Source organism: Pogoniulus pusillus, chromosome Z, assembly GCF_015220805.1.
Source record: "Pogoniulus pusillus isolate bPogPus1 chromosome Z, bPogPus1.pri, whole genome shotgun sequence".
In the NCBI taxonomy this organism is placed as follows: Eukaryota; Metazoa; Chordata; class Aves; order Piciformes; family Lybiidae; genus Pogoniulus; species Pogoniulus pusillus.
In genome coordinates this window covers 80224966-80244264 of record NC_087309.1, presented here as the reverse complement: position 1 = coordinate 80244264, position 19299 = coordinate 80224966, and the positions used below count along the sequence as shown (strand labels likewise).

The following is a 19299-nucleotide window of genomic DNA, read 5'->3' as shown; positions in this document are numbered from 1 at the left end:
TCCAGTTGATGAATCAGCTGATGAATGGGCAACAAAGAGTCACAGTTAGTTCTGTATTGCCTGTGATGAACAGTTTGAGTTACAATTGGCACCTCCAGATCCTCTATGTCATGCTGTCCCACAACTGCAGATTCATCTGCAAGTTCAGGTCTAATGGACAACTTCAATTTACCATCCTCAATCTCTACAGATGCTATTCCAAAAGCCCATTTGTGCCCCTTAGGATCTCTGAAACAACCTTGTCTCAAAAAGTCAATTCCCAAAATGCAAGGCGCATCAGGACCAGTTACAACAGTGTCTTTCTTCCACTCTTTACCAGTTAAACTGATCTCAGCCTGTATCTTAATCTTAGTTAATTCTTGAGATCCACCAGTGATTCCAAAAATGATATGGATTCTGTCCCTTTGCAATTGGATGGCAACAAAGTACACTGAGCACCTGTGTCAACTAAAGCCCTGTACTTCTGAACTTTTGAACTGCCAGGCCACCTAATGAATACATTCCAATAGATTCGGTTCTCTCCACTATCCCTTTCCTCCTCCTGGCTGGAGGCAGGGCACCCCTAATGCTGAACATGGCATGTAGGGTGTACACAGTGATTGATATTGTTGTGAGAGGAATTGCAACTGTTGGAACAATTGCAGTTACTCTCGGGAGCTGAAGAAGTGACAGCTACTTTCCTGGCATTATTGCCTCTAATTCTGCCACTCTGCAGTTCCCTGACCCTCTTTGAATGAGCTGAAGTAGGTTTACCATCCCATTTGTTCATGTTCTCCCCATATGTGTCACGCAGAAGTATCCACAGTGACACACATGATTGCTGATGTCTAGGTGGAATTTGTCTCCTCCTGGGCTGGAATTGCCTTGCAGGAGGTGGGCATCTGTTCCTGATTGCAGAAACATGCACCCATTCAGATGATGCAGGAATGGTATCCTTTACTAAATCGATAATGTTTTTAAGATTCTCCTTCAGTTCTTTCATGGTATTCTCACAACCATCTTTCATGCCCTTTATTACAGAAGTCATAGTTTGTATGGCAGAGATTAGGCCAGAATGTGACAAGCTGTCCTCTATCTGCCTGAGCTGGTCAGTGAATTCACCAACAGTGAAAGATCTTCCATTATCACTCCTTGATAGGAATTTGCTGGCCAAGATGTTAGCATAGGATGAAGGAGCAAGCTTAATCAGCTTCTTCATGAGACCTGTTCCCAAAGGAATATCATCAGGCTCATGAGTGCCATGATCTCCATAAAGCACTTCCTTCACAGCAAACTCCTTCAGAAGATTAATTCCCTGCTCAATGGTGTTCCACTTCTTGGCAGCCCATGGCAAATCATCTCGGGAAGGTTATCTCCTAGCCACAGCCAACAGAAGGCGTGTCCACAAGCTAACCCTACCAAGAGGACTTGCCAGGTATTTGTCCACTCCACTCTCCTTAGTGAGTGGTCCCAGCTGCTTGGCAGACTTGTCTCCTACCTGCAGGGCATTAGCACCAATGCCACGGCTTCTCACTAACCAGCTTAGGATTGGCTCACCTGATTCCCTTGAGTCTTCCTTTCTAACTTCCCTGACTTCTTTGAGAGGATCATTGGAGTCCTGGATGTCATCTTCCTTCTCTTCCTCCCCTTGATCTGGTTGTCCCTGGCCTAACAGAACCTTCCTCATACCACTCCTAAACTCCTCGGAACCATCCTCTTTCTTGGCAGCCAACCTCACAGCGCTCCTCTCATTTGAGTATTGTTGTCTCAGCACATTTGCGAGGTCTCGCAGACTAACTATCTCCTCTTCCTCCTCTTGCTGATCACCAGAGGTCCCCTCTCTTGCATCCTCCTGTGAACCACACTTTGTCTTAGCTCTTGCCTTAGCAGGTGCCAGAAGGGCCTGAACAGCAACAGACTTGGACATGTCTGCTGGAGGGTTTGAATCATTAGGGGTCTGACTTGGAGGGTTTGAATCATTAGGGGTCTGACCTGGAGCTTGTGAGTTCAAATCTGCCTTGCTTTTAACTGGAGGATTTTGCTTCTGGTCTGCTGGCTGGGGATTCGTATTGGCTGAGCCTGGTGTCATTAGGATTTGGACTGACTGGGCTAGCGTTAGCAGTATTAGTGTCATTAGTATTAGTGGGATTATTTGCCTGTCCTCCTGGGATGCCTGCCAACCCTGACGTGTTATCATTGTTGCTAGGAACATTCTGATTTTGGGTACCCGTCTGTGCTCCTGGGACTCCTGCCAAACTCTCCCGTTGTTGTTGTTATCATTATTATTGTTTATGTTACCAGCGGGAACATTGGCTGTGTTCCCAGAAAGTGGAGAGGAGGGAGGAGAGGCTGGCAAGGGGGAAGCAGATGACTGTGTTCCCTTGTTTTGCTGTGAAAGAGACTGCTTCTGAGACACAGAATTTTTCCTAGTTCTTACAGAAGCTGGTTTTGAATTTTTCACAAATAATACCAAAATTAATATGAATATTAATCCCATGAGACACACATTAAAAATTGAGAGAATTAGAACAGTTTTGCACGAGCAATTTGTTAAACAAACATCTGGAATCCCAGTCTTAGGCTGAATTATTCGCATCAAAGATGTAGATAAAGCAGAATTTTGATTGATTGTCACATTATTGATGAGTGCTCCCATAATATTACTTGTAATATTCTCAGAGACATTAAAACCAGCATAACCAAGGATAAAATCACCCCAGCTCCAGAACATGCTTGAAACTTTGGCTTTAGCCTTCTTATAAGCTAAATCAATAAAATAAGCAACAATTTGAGCCTTTATCCAACTAAATGCCAAGAAAACAAAACCAGACCAGACTAACGCCCCAAACAAGTAAACAAGTACAATAGCTGCCGCCTTAGCTTCATCTTAATTCCCAGAGTTTATTACCAGTCACTCAAAATATTTATCCCCACGTTGGGAAAGCCAATTAAAAATGTGATGGTTTGGGATCTTACCCGCCCCCCCACACTTTTGAATTTGCCATAGCTAACTCAGATGGCCTCTGGGAATATAAATGAAGCTATTTATTTTACAGCAGCAAATATACAAGCAGCTATTTACAATATATACAGTTATATACAGAAATATACAAAGAATAAACAATACAGAAGCACAACTCCCCTCCCAGAAAACCTGAGTCCCAGGAGGGGCTCTCAAACCACCCCAACACCTCCCCCTTACCCTCTCAACCTTAGCCCAGTTCTCAGAAAGAAGAGAGGTGCAGCCAAGAGGTTAGGGAGCAAGGTTAGTGGGAGCAAGGTTAATGAGATGTGACTAGGTCTGAAGGCAAAGGCAGAGTGAAAAAAAAAAAAAGGAGAATGTTTTACTTCTTCTTCCCAGAGTTCTCAGCGAGACTACAAGAGAAGTTGACATCAATTGTTTTCATTTCACTATCCATTATCTAGTTCTTTTACCAAAACACTCCAGCTTGCTTCAAACTAGCACATAGTAATAGTGTAGTTTATTACTAATATGTTATTTTTATTTTTCATGCTGTAAAAGGACCTTTCATTAATTACATCATTTTTCTAAGACACTAGTGAAAGGCATTTGTTTATAAGATAAAGTGTTCTTTAGTCTCATTTTTTTTATTCTGTGTTTACCAGCTGGACAATTGATTGCAAGGCTTACATCCTCTTTTACCATTACATATATAATGTAATGAAGTGAAAAATTACTTATGGTTAGACAATAAAGAGTAGTTAATAAATTTTGCAGTTTGTACCACAAAATATTAGATCAAGAAAATAGCCTTATGGTCCTTGCACATGATTGAAGTGTTTTGAATTTGCTGTCACAGAATGGCATAGTAATTTGATTGGAAGGGACTTTTAAAGATCATCTAGTCCAACCCCTCTGCTATGATACCTGTCGAGTTATCACAAGCAATAAATATATCCTCTTGTTGTAGTGTGTGGTCATTATTTATGGTATTTAAGACAGCTTCCTAACCTCAGTCATGGTCAGGCATTCTCTTCACAAAGATTTTTGTTTAGAGAATCTGATGATCCAACTTAAAAAGTAAATGATTTTAAAGGGTGACGGAATCTTCCTTGAGACATTCATATGAAAGTCTTGTTGTTAATTATAAATATCCATAATTATCAGCAGAAAACACTGAATTATTACTGCATCAGGAAAAGATTTTTTATTGCAAATCTGATAGACAAACAGAAATACTGTAAAAATCACAGAATTGTCAGGGTTGGGAGGAGCCTCAAGGGTCATCTAATTCCAATCCCCCTGCCATGGCCAGGGACACCTTCCACTAGATCAGGTTATCCAGAGCCACTTCTAGCCTGACTTTAAAACCATCCTGCAATGGGGCTTTCCCTACCTCCCTCGGGCAACCCTGTTCCAATATCTCACCACCCTAGTGGTGAAGACACTTCTTCCTAACATCTAATCCAAATTTACCCCTCCGATAGCTTGGATCCATTTCCCCCCCCCCCCCCCCCCCCCAGTCCTAAAATGTCCCTCACCAGCTTTTTTGTAGGCCACCTTCAGATATTGGAAGGCTAAAATAAGGTTTCTTTGGAATCTTCTCCAAACTGAACAACCCCACCTATCTCAGCCTGTCCTCATACGATAGGTTCTCCATCCCTGTGATCATCCTTGTGACCGTTCTGACCTAAGAAGGACTCTCCTCTGGCTTGTCACTTACCATTTACATCCAGAGAGTGTATTTGTTCTGAAAAATAGTATTATTTCATAAAGACTCCTAATTTATGTAACAACTTCTCATTTTCAAGAGAACATCTGCCAGCACATTATATCTAGGAAAAAACTTACTTATGGTTCTTCTAATGTCTTAAAGTCAGTTTCCTTTTAGCTAAAACTAGAACAGATATTGATTCTCCATTTACATTATACAAATTTAAATGTAGAATGAACACATGCTCTGTATAGTAATTGAGCTGGAGAGGCATTTAACATAGAAAGTATTGATTAGCATTTACTTGCTTATGGACCATTGATTGTAAACTGCAGTTAAGTCTTCCTTTTCCTCAAACACTCAGCGTTCATTCTGTATGATGTAAGGCTTGCATACTACTAACTGCAACAATGATTTCGTTTTGTGTCTTTATCAAATATGCATGCCATTGGTACAAGTATTGGCAAATAGGTTATGGTTGTTGTTGGTTTTAAGATATTTTTCTGTTTGTTTTTTTTGTTTGTTTGCTTGTTTTAATTTTTATTTGTGGGGGGTTGTAGCTTCCTTGGTTTTTGTTTTTTGTTTTTTGTTTTTTTAAAAGAAATAGCTGCATTTAGCTTGCATTAAATATGATGCATGGACCCTGTGCTGATATCAGTATCTGAAGAAAATAAAGAACCTGTACTGAGTTGTAGCTTTGTGCTACAACCAGGACTAGAAGGCTTCACTTGCTATCTGTGTAAATGATATAAGCGAGCTGCAAATAACTGATTAGTGTGATGTCACTAGTTAGTTAGAAATGAGTAAGTATGGCCAGCTAAAGAATGTAATAAATTAACATGTTTCATGAAATACTGGGGAAGGAAACAATGCTATTTCAACAAGAGAAAAGATGCAAAGATGTCCAGGTCTCAGATGCAGGGTTGTTTCAGATATTATCATTCTCTTTGGTTACATTTTCAGTAAGTGGTGTTTAATTTATTAACCTCAACATGATATTTTTCACTGGCAGATAATTGTGATGATCAGTTGGTGTCAGCTTTGCCTGAGTCATCATTCAGCAGTTCATCAGAGCTGTCTAGCAGCCACAGCCCTGGATTTGCAAGGCTCAATCGAAGAGAGGGTGAGTGTATTTTATTGTATGATTGCTGGGTATTTTTACAATTTAAAAAACATTTTTGTACCATTACACAATGTTAAAACAATATATGATAAGCCTATTCCGACTTTTTTTTTTTTTTTTTTTTTTTTTTTCCTGGAAAGAGTTATATTTGTTGTTCTAAAGAGAGTAAGAAGATAATACAGTCTCAGGGTATATACGTTCCCATATATACTAAGTTCTTCATGGCACAATTACATGTTCAGACACTTGTGAACATTTTACTAAGAGCGCAAGGTTTATCCTGACTGAAGTCAAAATCTTCATGTGATTATCCAGCAAAATATAGACAGTTTTGGACATATATTTGTGCCTACTCTTAAAACAAACAAAAAAAAAAAAAAAAAAAAAAAACCAAAACCAAACACCCCACCAAACAAAAAACCAAAACCAGGCAAAACCAACAAAACGCAAACCAAAAACAAAAAATAAACTGGTCTTGGAGGGGTATTCTGTCACCTATGCCAATTGTGGCAGAGGGGGAAATTAATTGGTGTGAGATACTATTCTGTAAAATATAGTTATTAACTTCAATTATTCTGAACTCTGCCACCCCCAAACACTGTATTTAATATTAAAAAAGGATCTTACATGGTTATGAAAATATTTGAGTATTAATAACACACCATAACTTATTAATAACTAGCAAACAGTTCAAACTATAAACAGAGAGAGGGAGGTTTTCCCTGCGGCAAATACAGCTTGGGGTCTATATGCTATATGCTCAGGCATGTGGGCTGTAAGCTTCTTTTCTTTTCTGCTCTATGGCCGGAGGCAATAGATATTACAGAGGCATTAAAGCATTTACTTACAAATTCTTGTAATTATCAATCACCCTCTGGGGCTATGTCATAGCCTATTACTAGTGTTCAACCTTTCAGGGGAGTTTAGCCCACGACTTCAAGGCTGGAATCCTCCCAGATTCAGAGGAAAGGAGAATCTTCCCGGTTTCTCGGGAAATAATGTCTCTCTGACCTTGCTCTCCTGGTGACGGATGCAATCTCTGCCCTTGTCTCCTTGCTTCTTCTGGACGCTCTCTGTCCAGGGGCTCTTGGCAGACCTCAGGTACAGAAGGATATGATTCCGTGGCAGTCTGAGCACAGTCTCATGCTAGACAGAAGACCAATCACATGCAGGACTAGTGGAGTCTGCTCCTGGTTAACTCAGCAGCAATGGTACGCTTACCAGGCATGATAAGGCAGTGGGCGATGCATTAGTATGTGTGGCTGGCATGGGAGTCTGAGCTCCATAGGTAAAGGCAGGCAATACAGGATCTGGTCCTGATACTCACCACAGGTGGTGTGCAAGTGTGCACAGCTATCTTGGAGACTATGGGAGATACTGTCTCTGTAATAACAGCAAAACAAATAGGCATAAGCAGCGCTGGTGAGTCTAAGTCTAATAACGAGCAAGTGAGCAATCAGGAGAGTGCTGAGCCTGTTGTTTACCTGTGTATCCCCATTTATCAAATGTGGGCTGAGATTAATGGCCCTTTGGACACCACAATGTCCAATCAGGCTATGGCAGTCAGCCAAACAATACCATAATAGGCAAAAGCCACAGGCCTGGACCTTCCAAATATGGTAAACACACAGGCTTTGCACCCAGCAAGCATGGGCACATGGGCTTACAGAAACATGTTTACAACCACGTTATACAACCTGGACCCTGGGGCAAACCAGACTTTGTGGCAACCAGGCCTATTGTGCCCCCTTTTATCCATTTAATGTGTTTACCTCTGGTTTGGGCAGAAAAACATGTCCAGGTAGGGCAAGGCATAAACAATCCTACTTTTGGTCCTTCAGGCCCTCCACAACATAAACAAACACCCCCCCAAAAAAATCCAAAAGGCAAATTTAATGTTTTGTAACAAGACAATAAGATAAATAATCTCCTTTCTCTTAGAGGTCAAATGGAAGAAGTACAAATGTATGAATGTCATTGTACATCATTCTGTAAGGAAATAAGGGTAAACAGTAAACACAGATTCCATTTGGAAAGACAGGAACAGATATTGAGGAAATGTTTTTGAGATACTGGTTTTTTTTTCTGACAGTCTAAAGTCTTGATCATTGCAACTGTATTTAATCTCTAGATTTTTATTATGCTTATTCAGTGACACTGTGGCAAACTACAGATCTGGCATATGGTTCGAATTTTTACTGAAGGTAAAGGTAACTTGTTTGTTAGTGTTATACCTCTACAAAAATCTCATCAAAAATCTGTGATACACATTTTTAGTCCTTCTGGTCAATTACGGGACACTTTCTTTGTTATAAGGAATTAAACTTTGAGAGTATTGCTATTTTTGTATTTTCCAATATGTAACTAACTGATTAAAACATTTGGGTATATGCAGGAAGTTGTGGAGATTTCTCGGTTTAGCTGAGGTTTATTGTTAATTCGAGGGTACTGAAGAAATGAGAAATTAGTATTTTTTAAATTGCTGTAAACATATTTTCTGTTCCTGATGACAACAGTCACGTATTTTGTATGTGAAGGACATCTATGCTAAATCATTTTGACACTATGTGTTAGATTATGTAAAATCTGTCCAAAAATTACTTTAAACTGTCAAGACGTTACATTAGAGTTTGTACAGGTTTTGTGACCTATTTGTAATAAATAATTATTTTCAAGTCATGTTTAAAAATACATGTAAGTACATTGAGCATTAAAATGATTAAATATATATATATATATGGAGAAATCATGACCATCAGTCTCATTCAGCAGGTATCCATTATTTTTCTTCTTTTTCTCTCCAGCATAGCAGAAAAGTTCTCGATCTTAGCATTGCAGTGATAGTGCTAACGAGGAATACTTAGGAAGAATTATATTAAAACATGGCAATATTTTTTAATTGATAAGCAAACTCCTACTTGTTAGCATACCTAAAAATAATGCTCTTTAAAATTGTGAATTTTAAAAAAACTGAAGTCTGGATCAAAATTAAATCAGTTTAGATAGCCAAGACTATATGTTATTTTTAAAAAATTATCTCTGTTGAGCATTTTTACACCTATCATAATCTACAGTGTAGTCTAAATTCCAGAAAGTTCTGAATCTCAACTTCCCATGCATTGGTAAACTGATTACATGAGCACACAGTGGCTGGAGCTGCTATATGGGATTAAGGAAGTAAGATCGTCTATAAACACTGACTTCTGTTTAATATTTACTCATGAAGAAGAAAGAAAGAAACTAATTGATTCGAGGGCACCATCTGGGAAGACCTTACTAAAATATTATGTCTTAGATCACAAGAGATCTATGTTGATCGTTTATATCTGGAGAAGAAAAGGCTGAGAGGAGACTTTGTTGCTCCTTACAACTGCCTGAGAGGAGGTACTAACAAGCTAAGTGTCAGTCTCTTCTCTCTAGTCACAGGAAAAAAATGGTCTTAGGTTTCACTAGGGGAGTTTTCAATTTGCTATTAGAAGAAATTTCTCCACTGAAATGGTTATCACACACTAGAATAAGATCTTCAGGGAGGTAGTTGAATCACCATCCCTGGAGGCAACACACACTTCTTTATAGGAAGAAATAAGGCATCCTAAAAGAAGAGGAAAAAAAAGGTAGTGTGCAAAACATGTCTACTAGGACTAGTGGAAGGAACCTTAAGTAAAAATATTTAGTCTGGACCTTCAAGAATGCCTCTCTGTTCACTGTTTGCCAAGAATTTTCAAGGTAAGTCATCAGATGAAGCTTGGCGCTACAGATGGTTCGCTCTATACACAAGTGTAAGGTTTCTTGACATATAATCTCCTAGCCATGTTCTCCTGCCAGACAGGGAGAATGTGTCATTGTTGAGGTAAGTGTCTTCTGGTCTTGTCTGCATTTGGACCAATATTTCATGTTGATTGTACATATATAAAGTATTTTCATTCACCATTCCCATCCCACTTGGAAAGATGTATTCATTGGACTGTAAACTATTACACCAGAGAATGCAGACCTTCTTTTGAATTAATGAATTTTTGAAACATTCTAGGTGAAAATATTGGAATACATTTGCTATACCAATGTGCCTCTACACATGAAAAGCCTTGATATTTGACCTTCTAAGTGCACAGGACAGAGATTTGGCTGTGATTGCCTTGTCCCACATTCATATGCAATTACTTGATTAGAATACAGCAGAAAAAAAATAATACAGAAGGGGTCAAGTAGCCAGAAAGTCTGTATACAGTGTTCTCTTGCCCTGAAGTTGAAAGAAACCCTTGTAATTTAATTATACTGTTGGATTACAGTGCCAGATTTTCAGAAGTGGTCTGGAAACTTCCGTGGCTTAGCAATTACCAGATTGTTTTTGGGTGTTGTGTATTTGGAACTCCTTTCACTTTTTAAAATAATCTTTAACATTTCAATAAATATCAAATACATACAACTGTAGTTCTTTTAGTATAAGAGCCTATTTTCAGAAATATTTTTATTTTAAGAACAAGTTTAATCTCCGTGTTAATGTGGAAGGAAGGAAGAAAGGAAGAAATGGAGGAAGGAAGGAAGGAAGGAAGGAAGGAAGGAAGGAAGGAAGGAAGGAAGGAAGGAAGGAAGGAAGGAAGGAAGGAAGGAAGGAAGGAAGGAAGGAAAAGTAAATTACTCTTGAGTAATATTTGCAATTGCTTTAAATATTTTCAAAGCATTATACTTCCATTAACATTTATGAGGAGTTAGGAATATTCACATAGTTATTTCCATAAACTGAATTCCAATTTTGTCATTAGAATTTATTCAAGCATAACAAAGCATAATGAAAGGTTTCTACCACAACTGTATCATGTGTGTGAACATCTGTGGAAAAACAAATCCATGATATGACAAAATGCACAGAAGAAGCAAGAAGATGTCAATAAGGATGTTCAAATGTTAAAATTAATTTGGACTGTTTCTCTACCTGAAATACAGTTATAGCAACAGAAAAAAAAAAAAAAAGTGACAAGAATTTTTGCAAAAGGCTGTGTAGATTTGGAATACTTAAATACTATTAAAATAAAACTTAAATGAATGGAGACCAATATTAAATATGAATCTGATCTATCATGATTGCTCCATACTGAAATTTTAGGTTACAATAGCACTAAAACCAATGTCTTTCAAAGAATAATAATAGACTTTTACCCCTAAGCTTTCTTTGCAGTAGTAAATAATTTAAGAAAATAGCATCATGAAATTACAGAATTGTTTTGTTTGAGAAGACTTCTAAGATTGTCTTGTCCTGCTGTCATCCTAACACCACCATGGCCATGAAACCATGTCCTGAAGTGTCATGTTGACATGTTTCTTGAACACATCTATGAAAGTGACTCCCTGGGCATCCTATTCCAATGTCTTGATATTCTTTCTAGAAATATTTTTTTTTTCCTGATATGAAATCTAAACTTCCTCTGCACAATTCCACAGAATTTCCTCTCATCCCATGACCTGGTGCTAGGGAGAAGATACTTACTCCCACCTCACTTTAACCTCCATTCAGGTGGTTGTAGAGAGCAATGAGGTCTTCCCTCAGCTTCCTCTTCAAACTAAATAATCCCAGTTCCCTCTGCTGCTCCTTGTAAGACTTGTCATGGACTAAGTTGAATTTGCTGCTTTTATACATACCATGCTGCAGTCACATCAGCTTCAAAAAAGAAAGTACTGGCTGGAGTGAAGTACTATAAGCCTTGAGGTTAAGATTGTAACATAGGTTTGCTGTTCCAGTTAGTGCTCTGGACTCCGGGCTCTACGGCTTTGGTCTTTTCTGCTGAGATGGCGGAGGGACAGTGAGGGATGGGAAAGTAATTTTCTGGCTTGGGCTTTTTGGGCCACTTGCTTCTGCTTGCTGCTGCTTTGTGCCATGCTTTTTCTGCAAATTGGCTGAAGTAGTTATACATTTTGTACCATGCTTTTATGATTTTGCTCAGTAAACTCTATTTGTATCTCACTTCTTTTCTGTCTCAACCCTTAATTTTTGCGTGCTACTTTTCTCTCACTTCTGCGGTGGGAAAATAGGAACAGACAAGTTAGTCCACTGGTTCAGTTTGACCCATTTTGTTCTGATTTAAACTATTACATTTGTTCTATAGACTCTTTACCAGGTTTGTTGCCCTTCTTTGGACACAAACCAGCTACACAATATTCTTCTTGTAGTGAGAGGTCTAAAATGAAACACGACATCGAAGGTGCAGCCTCACCAGTATAAGTTTAGGGGTATGATCACTTTCATACTCCTGTGATCACTCTGTTTCTGATACAGGCCAGGATACTTAGCCTTCTTGAACACCTGAGTAGACTGCTGGCTCATGTTTTGAAGACTGTCAGCCAGCATCTTCAAATTTTTCTTTGCCAGTCCAGCTGCTTTACCCCAAGCCTATAGCATTGCATGCAGTTGGTGCAAGACTTCAGACTTTGCCTTGTGTAGTGGGTTGGGAATTTCATCTCCCCCGACTTGAAATTTACCAGTTGATTGAAATACATTGGAAGTAAGATAAAGATATATTTACAGCAAAGCTAAATTTACAAGTATATATACACAATATATTAATGTGCATTTACAATTAAATACAATTTAGAAAATAATACAGAAGTCCACATTTTCCTCCCAGACAAAGAAAACAAGCCCAGAAGGAATTCATTCCACCCTCTCTCTATCCCCAGACAGAAAACAACCAGCAAAGCATATATGTTATCTGTTTAGCCAAGTGTCTTGGTCCAGAGGAGAGAGACTAAAAATGTCATGGTAGAGGAGAGATTTTTTTCTTCTATATTTCCATGTTGTGGAATTAATGTACAAGCAAGACCAAATATCAAAACTAAGACTATTTATTAAAGGATAAAGTTAATGAAGCAGAGAAAGAGAAAGAGAAAGGAGGGGAGAGAGAGAGAGAGACAGAGAGAGAGACAGAGAGAGAGACAGAGAGAGAGAGAGGGAGAAATGGAGAACGAGACAAGAGAAGAGCAGGAAGGGGATTATATTGCTAGCCAGAGACAAAGTAGGAGTGGGGAGAGATGGGGTTTCCATGGCAATACAAATGTCACAATCACATATGACTTGTGTGATAGTGTCCATGGATATGTCAATTGATCTGACATGTGTCTACCAGTAGGTTGCATTTCTGCCTGGATGTCCATATAAATCACAAGCCTACCAAGAAAAGAAGAATTGACCTTGGTGTTTCCAGACAAAATCAAGATTTCTATCAACTTGAGAAATCCTAGCAGCTAGATCTGTGTGCTAGTTTGAGACATATTGGAATATTTTAGTGAGAGATATTAGTTTATAGACTGTGAAAAGGAAAGAATGGTGATGCCTACTTCACTCATAAGCTTGCTGAGATGTATAAAAACATGAACACGAAGCACAGATAGGACAGAATGGGAGAGTCAGAGTGCAAGTGTCTCCGTCACAGTGGGTGCCTGGGACTTCTTCTGTGTAATTAATCCTTTTGCTTTCTATCCCCCCCTTGCCAATCCTCCAACCACATCTTGCACATAAGGAAAACTCTGAGATAAGGTAGAGGGGTGGAAAGAAGGTGAAAGGGTGGTTGGGAGCCCTTCCTGGGGACTCATAGATTTCTGGGAGGGGCGTTGTGTTTCTGTATTACATTTAACTTGCATATTTCTGTATATAGCTGCATATATTGTAAATATCAGCTTATATATTCCATTAAGGTAAGTATATATAAGGCTTCATTCCTTAATTTCCAGCCAGCCAGCTGAGTCTACTCTGATGATTGTGTTGGTGTTTCTCAGTAGCTTTGCTCTTAGGCACGTGTGTGTCTGCGTGTTGCATTTTCATTGGAATCTGCTCAAGACAAGCATTAAGTGTCAAAAATTCCTTCAGAAGCTGCTTTCACTCCTTCATAGGCTGCTAGCATTTCTTTCTCTGTTGGGGTGTAATTTGCCTCTGAACCTCTGTAGATACAACCCCAGAAACTAAGTGGATGACCACGTGTCTCATTTGGAGCTCTCTGCCAAAGGCTCCATGTTGGACCATTGTCACTGGCAGCTGTGTACAGAATGATTTTAATGTCTGGACCAGATCACACAGGTCCCAAGCCCACTGCATGGACTACTTCTCACTTGCTCTGATCAAAGGCTGCTTGTTGTTCAGGTCCCCACTCAAAATTGTTTCTCTTATGAGTCACATAGTGCAGTGGTTTGACAATTTGACTGAATCCAGGAATGTGTAGTCTCCAAAGTCCCACTGTACCCAAGAAAGAGAGAGTGTCCTTATTTATGAGAACAGCCATGTGGAATGCAACCATGACCATCTTGTTACTGCTCTCCCGGAAACTGAACTTCTCTGGCAGGCCCTTTGACCTTGTCTCTCTTAATGGCAAAACCTGCTTGCAACAGAATGTCAATGATTTTGTTACCTTTCTCAAAGACTTCCTTAGCGGTTTGCCCCACATGATGATGTCATCATTGTATGTGCTCTGGAGCACATAAATGTGTATGTCATTGTATGTGTTCTGGAGCTTTATATTTCTCCAATGCATTATGGATGACTGAGTGACAGATCGTTGAGGTGTGTTTCCACCCCTCAGGCAAACAATTGAACTGGTACGGATTCCTCTCCAGGTGAATGCAAACTGAGGCCTGCACTCCTTTCCTATGAGAATAGAGAAGAAAGCATTAGCAATGTCTATCGTAGCATACCATTTGGCATCCTTCATTCCAGCTCTTACTGCAGTTCCACCATGTCCGGCACAACTGCTCTCATGGATGGAGTCACCTCGTTGAGGGCACGAAAATCAACCGTCAGTCCCCTGACTCCATTAGGATTACGCACAGGCCAGATGGGACTGTTGAAAGGTGAATGATATTTCTAAATGACAGCCTGACTTTCCAGTTGACAAATCAGCTGATGAATGGGCAACAAAGAGTCACAGTTAGTTCTGTACTGCCTGTAGTGTTCAGTTTGAGTAGCAATTGGCACCTCCAGATCCTCTATGTCATGATGTCCCACAACTGCAGATTCATCTGCAAGTTCAGGTCTAATGGACAATTTCAATTTACCATCCTCAATCTCCACAGATGCTATTCCAAAAGCCCATTTGTGACCTTTAGGATCTCTGAAACAACCTTGTCTCAAAAAGTCAATTCCCAAAATGCAAGGCGCATTAGGACCAGTTACAATAGGATGTTTCTTCCACTCTTTACCAGTTAAACTGATATCAGCCTGTATCTTAGTTAATTCCTGAGATCTACCAGTGATTCCAGAAATAGTTATAGACTCTGTCTCTTTGCAGTTTGATGGCAATAAAATACACTGTGTACCTCTGTCAACTAAAGCCCTGTATTTCAGAACTTTCCAACTGCCAGGCCGCCTAATGAATACATTTCAATAGATTCAGTTTTCTCCACTATTCCTTTCCTCCTCCTGGTGGGAGGCAGGGCACCCCTAATGCTGAACATGGCATGTGGGGTGTACACAATGCTTAGTTCCCTGACTCTCTTCCCAAGAACTGAAATAGGTTGACCACCCCACTTGTTCATGTTCTCACCAAATAGATCTCGCAGAATTTGTCTCCTCCTGGGCTGGAATTGCCTTGCAGGAGATGGGCGTATGTTCCTGATGGCAGAAACATGCGCCCATTCAGATGATGCAGGGATAGTATCCTTTACAAGATTGGAGATGTATGTTTTAAGATCCTCCTTCAGTTCTTTCATGTTATCTTTAATGCCATTCTCAATGCCCTCTTTCATTCCCTTTATCTCAGTAGTCATGGTTTTTATAGCAGAGACTATGGTAGAATGTGACAAGCTGTCCTCTATCTGTCTGAGCTGGTCAGTGAATTCACCAATAGTGAGAGACCTTCCATTATCGCTTTTTGATAGAAACCTGCCAGGCAAGATGTTAACGTAGGATGAAGGATCATGCTTAATAAGCTTCTTTGTGAGATCTATTCCAAGAGGAATGTCATCAGGCTTATGTGTGCCATGATCTCCATAAAGCACTTCCTTCACAGCAAACTCCTTCAGAAGCTTAATTCTCTGCTCAATGGTATTCCACTTTGTGATGGTTTGGGTGTTACTCATGCCCCCATGCATTGGAAATCTCCCAGACTAGACTCAGCCAGCTCTGGAAATTTAATGAAGATTAGTATTTACAGCTTACTAGATTATACGAGCAGATATTTGCAGTATATACAGTTATATACAGAAATATACAAGGTAAAAGGTAATACAGAAACAGAACACCCCTCCCAGAAACCTGAATCCCCAGGAGTGGCTCCCAACCGCCAATTTTTTTTTCCTCCTTCTTCTCTCAACTTTATCCCAGTCCCAAGGAAGAGTGAAGGTTCGGCCAGGGGGTTAGGAAGCAAAGTCTATTAGTCAGAAAAATGGCAGGGAAAAGGAGGGTGAGGTTAGAGAGAGAGATGTAGCTTGGATCTCCCCAGCATGAGAAGTAGAGTGCCTTATCTGTGTTCGGATTCTTACTTTTATATCTCTCAGCAAGCCTATGAAGGAAGTAGACAACAACATTGTTTTCCTTCCACAGCCTGTAATCTAATTCTTTTCACCAAAATATTCTAGCTAGCTTCAAACTAGCACACACTTCTTGGCAGCCCATGGCAGATCATCTTGGGAAGGATATCTCCCAGCCACAGCCAGCAGGAGGTATGTCCACAAGCTAACCTTACCAAGAGGACTTGCTAGGTATTTGTCCACTCCACTCTCCTTAGTGAGTGGTCCTAGCTGCTTGGCAGACTTGTCTGCTACCTGTAGGGCATTTACACCAATGGTATGGCTTCTCACCAGCCATCTTAGGATTGACTCCCCAGATTCCCTTGAGTTTTTCTTTCTAACTGCCCTGACCTCTTTGAGGGGATCGTTGGATTCCTGGATGTCATCCTTCTCCTCTTCCACTTGTTGTTCTGTTTGTCTCTGGCCTAGAATCATAGACTCCAAGATCATCCAGTCCAACCTATCAGCCAGCCCTACTCACTCATCTAGACCATGGCAGTTTTTACACTTAGATTGCCCTTTTTTTTACAGTTTGTCTCAAACACTGTCCTCTTCTTTTTACTTCTTAAAGTCATCACACTGAAATTTCTCTTACATAATGCCAGAATTAATATGAAAATCAAAATTACAAGGCCAAAGTGCACACACGACAGAAATACCACAGTCTGACCTGAATAAAATTATGAACAGGGGTCAGCCACCTGTGTCTTAGGTAAGATTACTCTCACTAGGGCTGCAGATAAAGCAGAAGAAGTAACACTTCCATTTCCTGTAATGTTGCTGGTGAATGTCCCTGTAATGTTACTGGTAAAAGACTCAGTGACGTTAAACCCTATATAGCCAAGGATGAAATCCCCACAACTCAAAAAAATGGATGTAAGTTTAGCTTTGATCTTCTTCAAAATTAGATTAAACAAAATGTAGCCAATTTGGGCTTTGATCCAATTATAAACAAGAAAACAGGTGATAGGCCACATAATAGCCCCCACTAAGTCAAATAGCTCAATTAGTTTCAGTCCGGTTCCCAGAGTTAATTAACAATCACTCAAAATTAATTTGCCCCACACTGGAGTGCCAAAATTAAAAGATGTGATGGTTTGGATGTTACCTGCCCTCCCCTCACTTTGGAAATCACCCAGACTAGACTCAACCAGCTACAGAAATCCAATGAAGCTTATTATTTACAGCTTAGCACAATATACAAGCAGATATTTACAGAATATGCAATTATATACAGAAATATACAAAGTAAAAAAAGGTAATACAAAAACACAGCACCCATTCCAGAAATCTCAGTCCCCAGGAGGGGCTTCCAACCACCCTTTCACCTTCTCCCTGCTCCCTTCAACCTTACCCCAGTCCCAAGGAAGAATGGAGGTTTGGCCAGGGGGTTAGGAAGCAAAGTGCATTAATCAGAGAAATGGCAGAGGCTAAAGAGAGAAATGCAGCTTGGAGCTCCCCAGCAGAAGTGACTTATCTATGCTTGGATTCTTGTTCTTGTATCTCTCAACAAGCCTATGAGGGAAGTAGACATCATTCTGTTTTCCTTTTCACAGCCTGTAATCTAGTCCTTCTTTCTAAAATATTCTAGCTAGCTTTAAACTAGCACACTGAGTGAACAGGAAAAAAAATCCATTAATTTATTTTAAAAATGTAAATAAAAGATAGACACAGTGTTAAACAAGATCTTAAACAAATATAGACAGTGTCATTTTTGTGTGCAAAATACACATTTACATTTTCATTCACTTTTTGAACTTTCTGGCACAATTTGTCTCCCACTCAGGAGTCAAAGAGGTGAGAAGAGTTCTTGCAGTGAGATTGACAGTGAAATCTTGTTTCTTAGCAGTTCTGAATAAATTCAATTGGTCTCTAAGCAAGCAGAAGAACATCAGTTTCTAACTCATATATCTTTTGTTTTTCTTCCAGACTAGAAATAACGTTTATTTCAGACAATTTTCAGTTACAAGCTGTTGTATATAAAGAGCTAGGCAGAAAAAAAAATTATGCATAGACCATGAAAATTTGTGTAAAAGAAAACCATCCCATTGTATTTGCTCTTGTCTGAGAGCTTTGCTGATAGTCAGACAAGATATGATAAATTATTTGAATGTAGTAACTGAATGAGTCTATAATAAGGATTCTATTTATACAGAGTAGTGTATAACAGCACATTAATGTCTATGTTGGTGTTAATTCCATTTATTGCTCCTCCATAAATATCACACAAAACTACTATGGTCTAATCTTGTGACCAGACAAACATACTAGGTAACTATGTGGTTTTGAATTCTTGACTTTCTCCACTTGCAGTAGTTGCTCCCAAAATCCTCCTAGCAATTGAAATCAGGAGAAAAAGGTCAAACAACTCCATCAGCAAAATTTTTGATGTACAAACAGAAGTGACAATGTATTCTAATAGCAGTGATAATGTAATTTAAGGTTTTATTTACTAAACCAATTAAATTGGTGTGATAGTACAGTGAGGTAAACAGAACTTCTTAGGATACAAATAGTAGAACTTTTATGAATAGGTTTTTAAATTCCTGTGTAGAAGTTGCCTACTGCTTCATTTTTCTCTCAATTTAAGAAAAAGAAGAGTTATGTCATATGTTTAGTAATACAACATTCAGTTTTATACATTATGATGCTTTGGATGTTATTTGCCCCAGACTAGACTCAGCAGCTCTGGGAATTGAATGAAGCTTTATATTTACAGCTTAGGACAATATACAAACAGATGTTTACAATATATACAGTTATATACAGAAATATACAAGTTAAGAGGTGTTGCGGAGAGCAGGAATATGTGGCCGAGTCGGGAATTTATCAAAAATAGATATTTTTTATTTTCCCAAAAACTCACCCCCACAACTATATATACAAAGATTAATTTAGTTTAATAAGCAGATTCAGTTGCATGAGAATTAATCTACACGGATACCATCAATAATCTGACTATATTGGAAGTCAGAAGTTGGAAAAGGCGTCGGCTATTAATTAATAGCGGTTTCTTACTAAATTAAGCTAAGC

General features: G+C 39.2%; 1 protein-coding gene across 1 annotated transcript in view; it reads left to right on the top strand.

The window, feature by feature from the left end:
- Positions 1 to 19299, top strand: part of CNTNAP4 (contactin associated protein family member 4) — a 396860-nt gene that overhangs the window by 70631 nt on the left and 306930 nt on the right. Inside the window, exon 2 of the mRNA XM_064176535.1 lies at positions 5668 to 5778. Within this exon, the coding sequence (XP_064032605.1) occupies positions 5668 to 5778 (111 nt within the window). The remainder of the gene's footprint in view (positions 1 to 5667; positions 5779 to 19299) is intronic.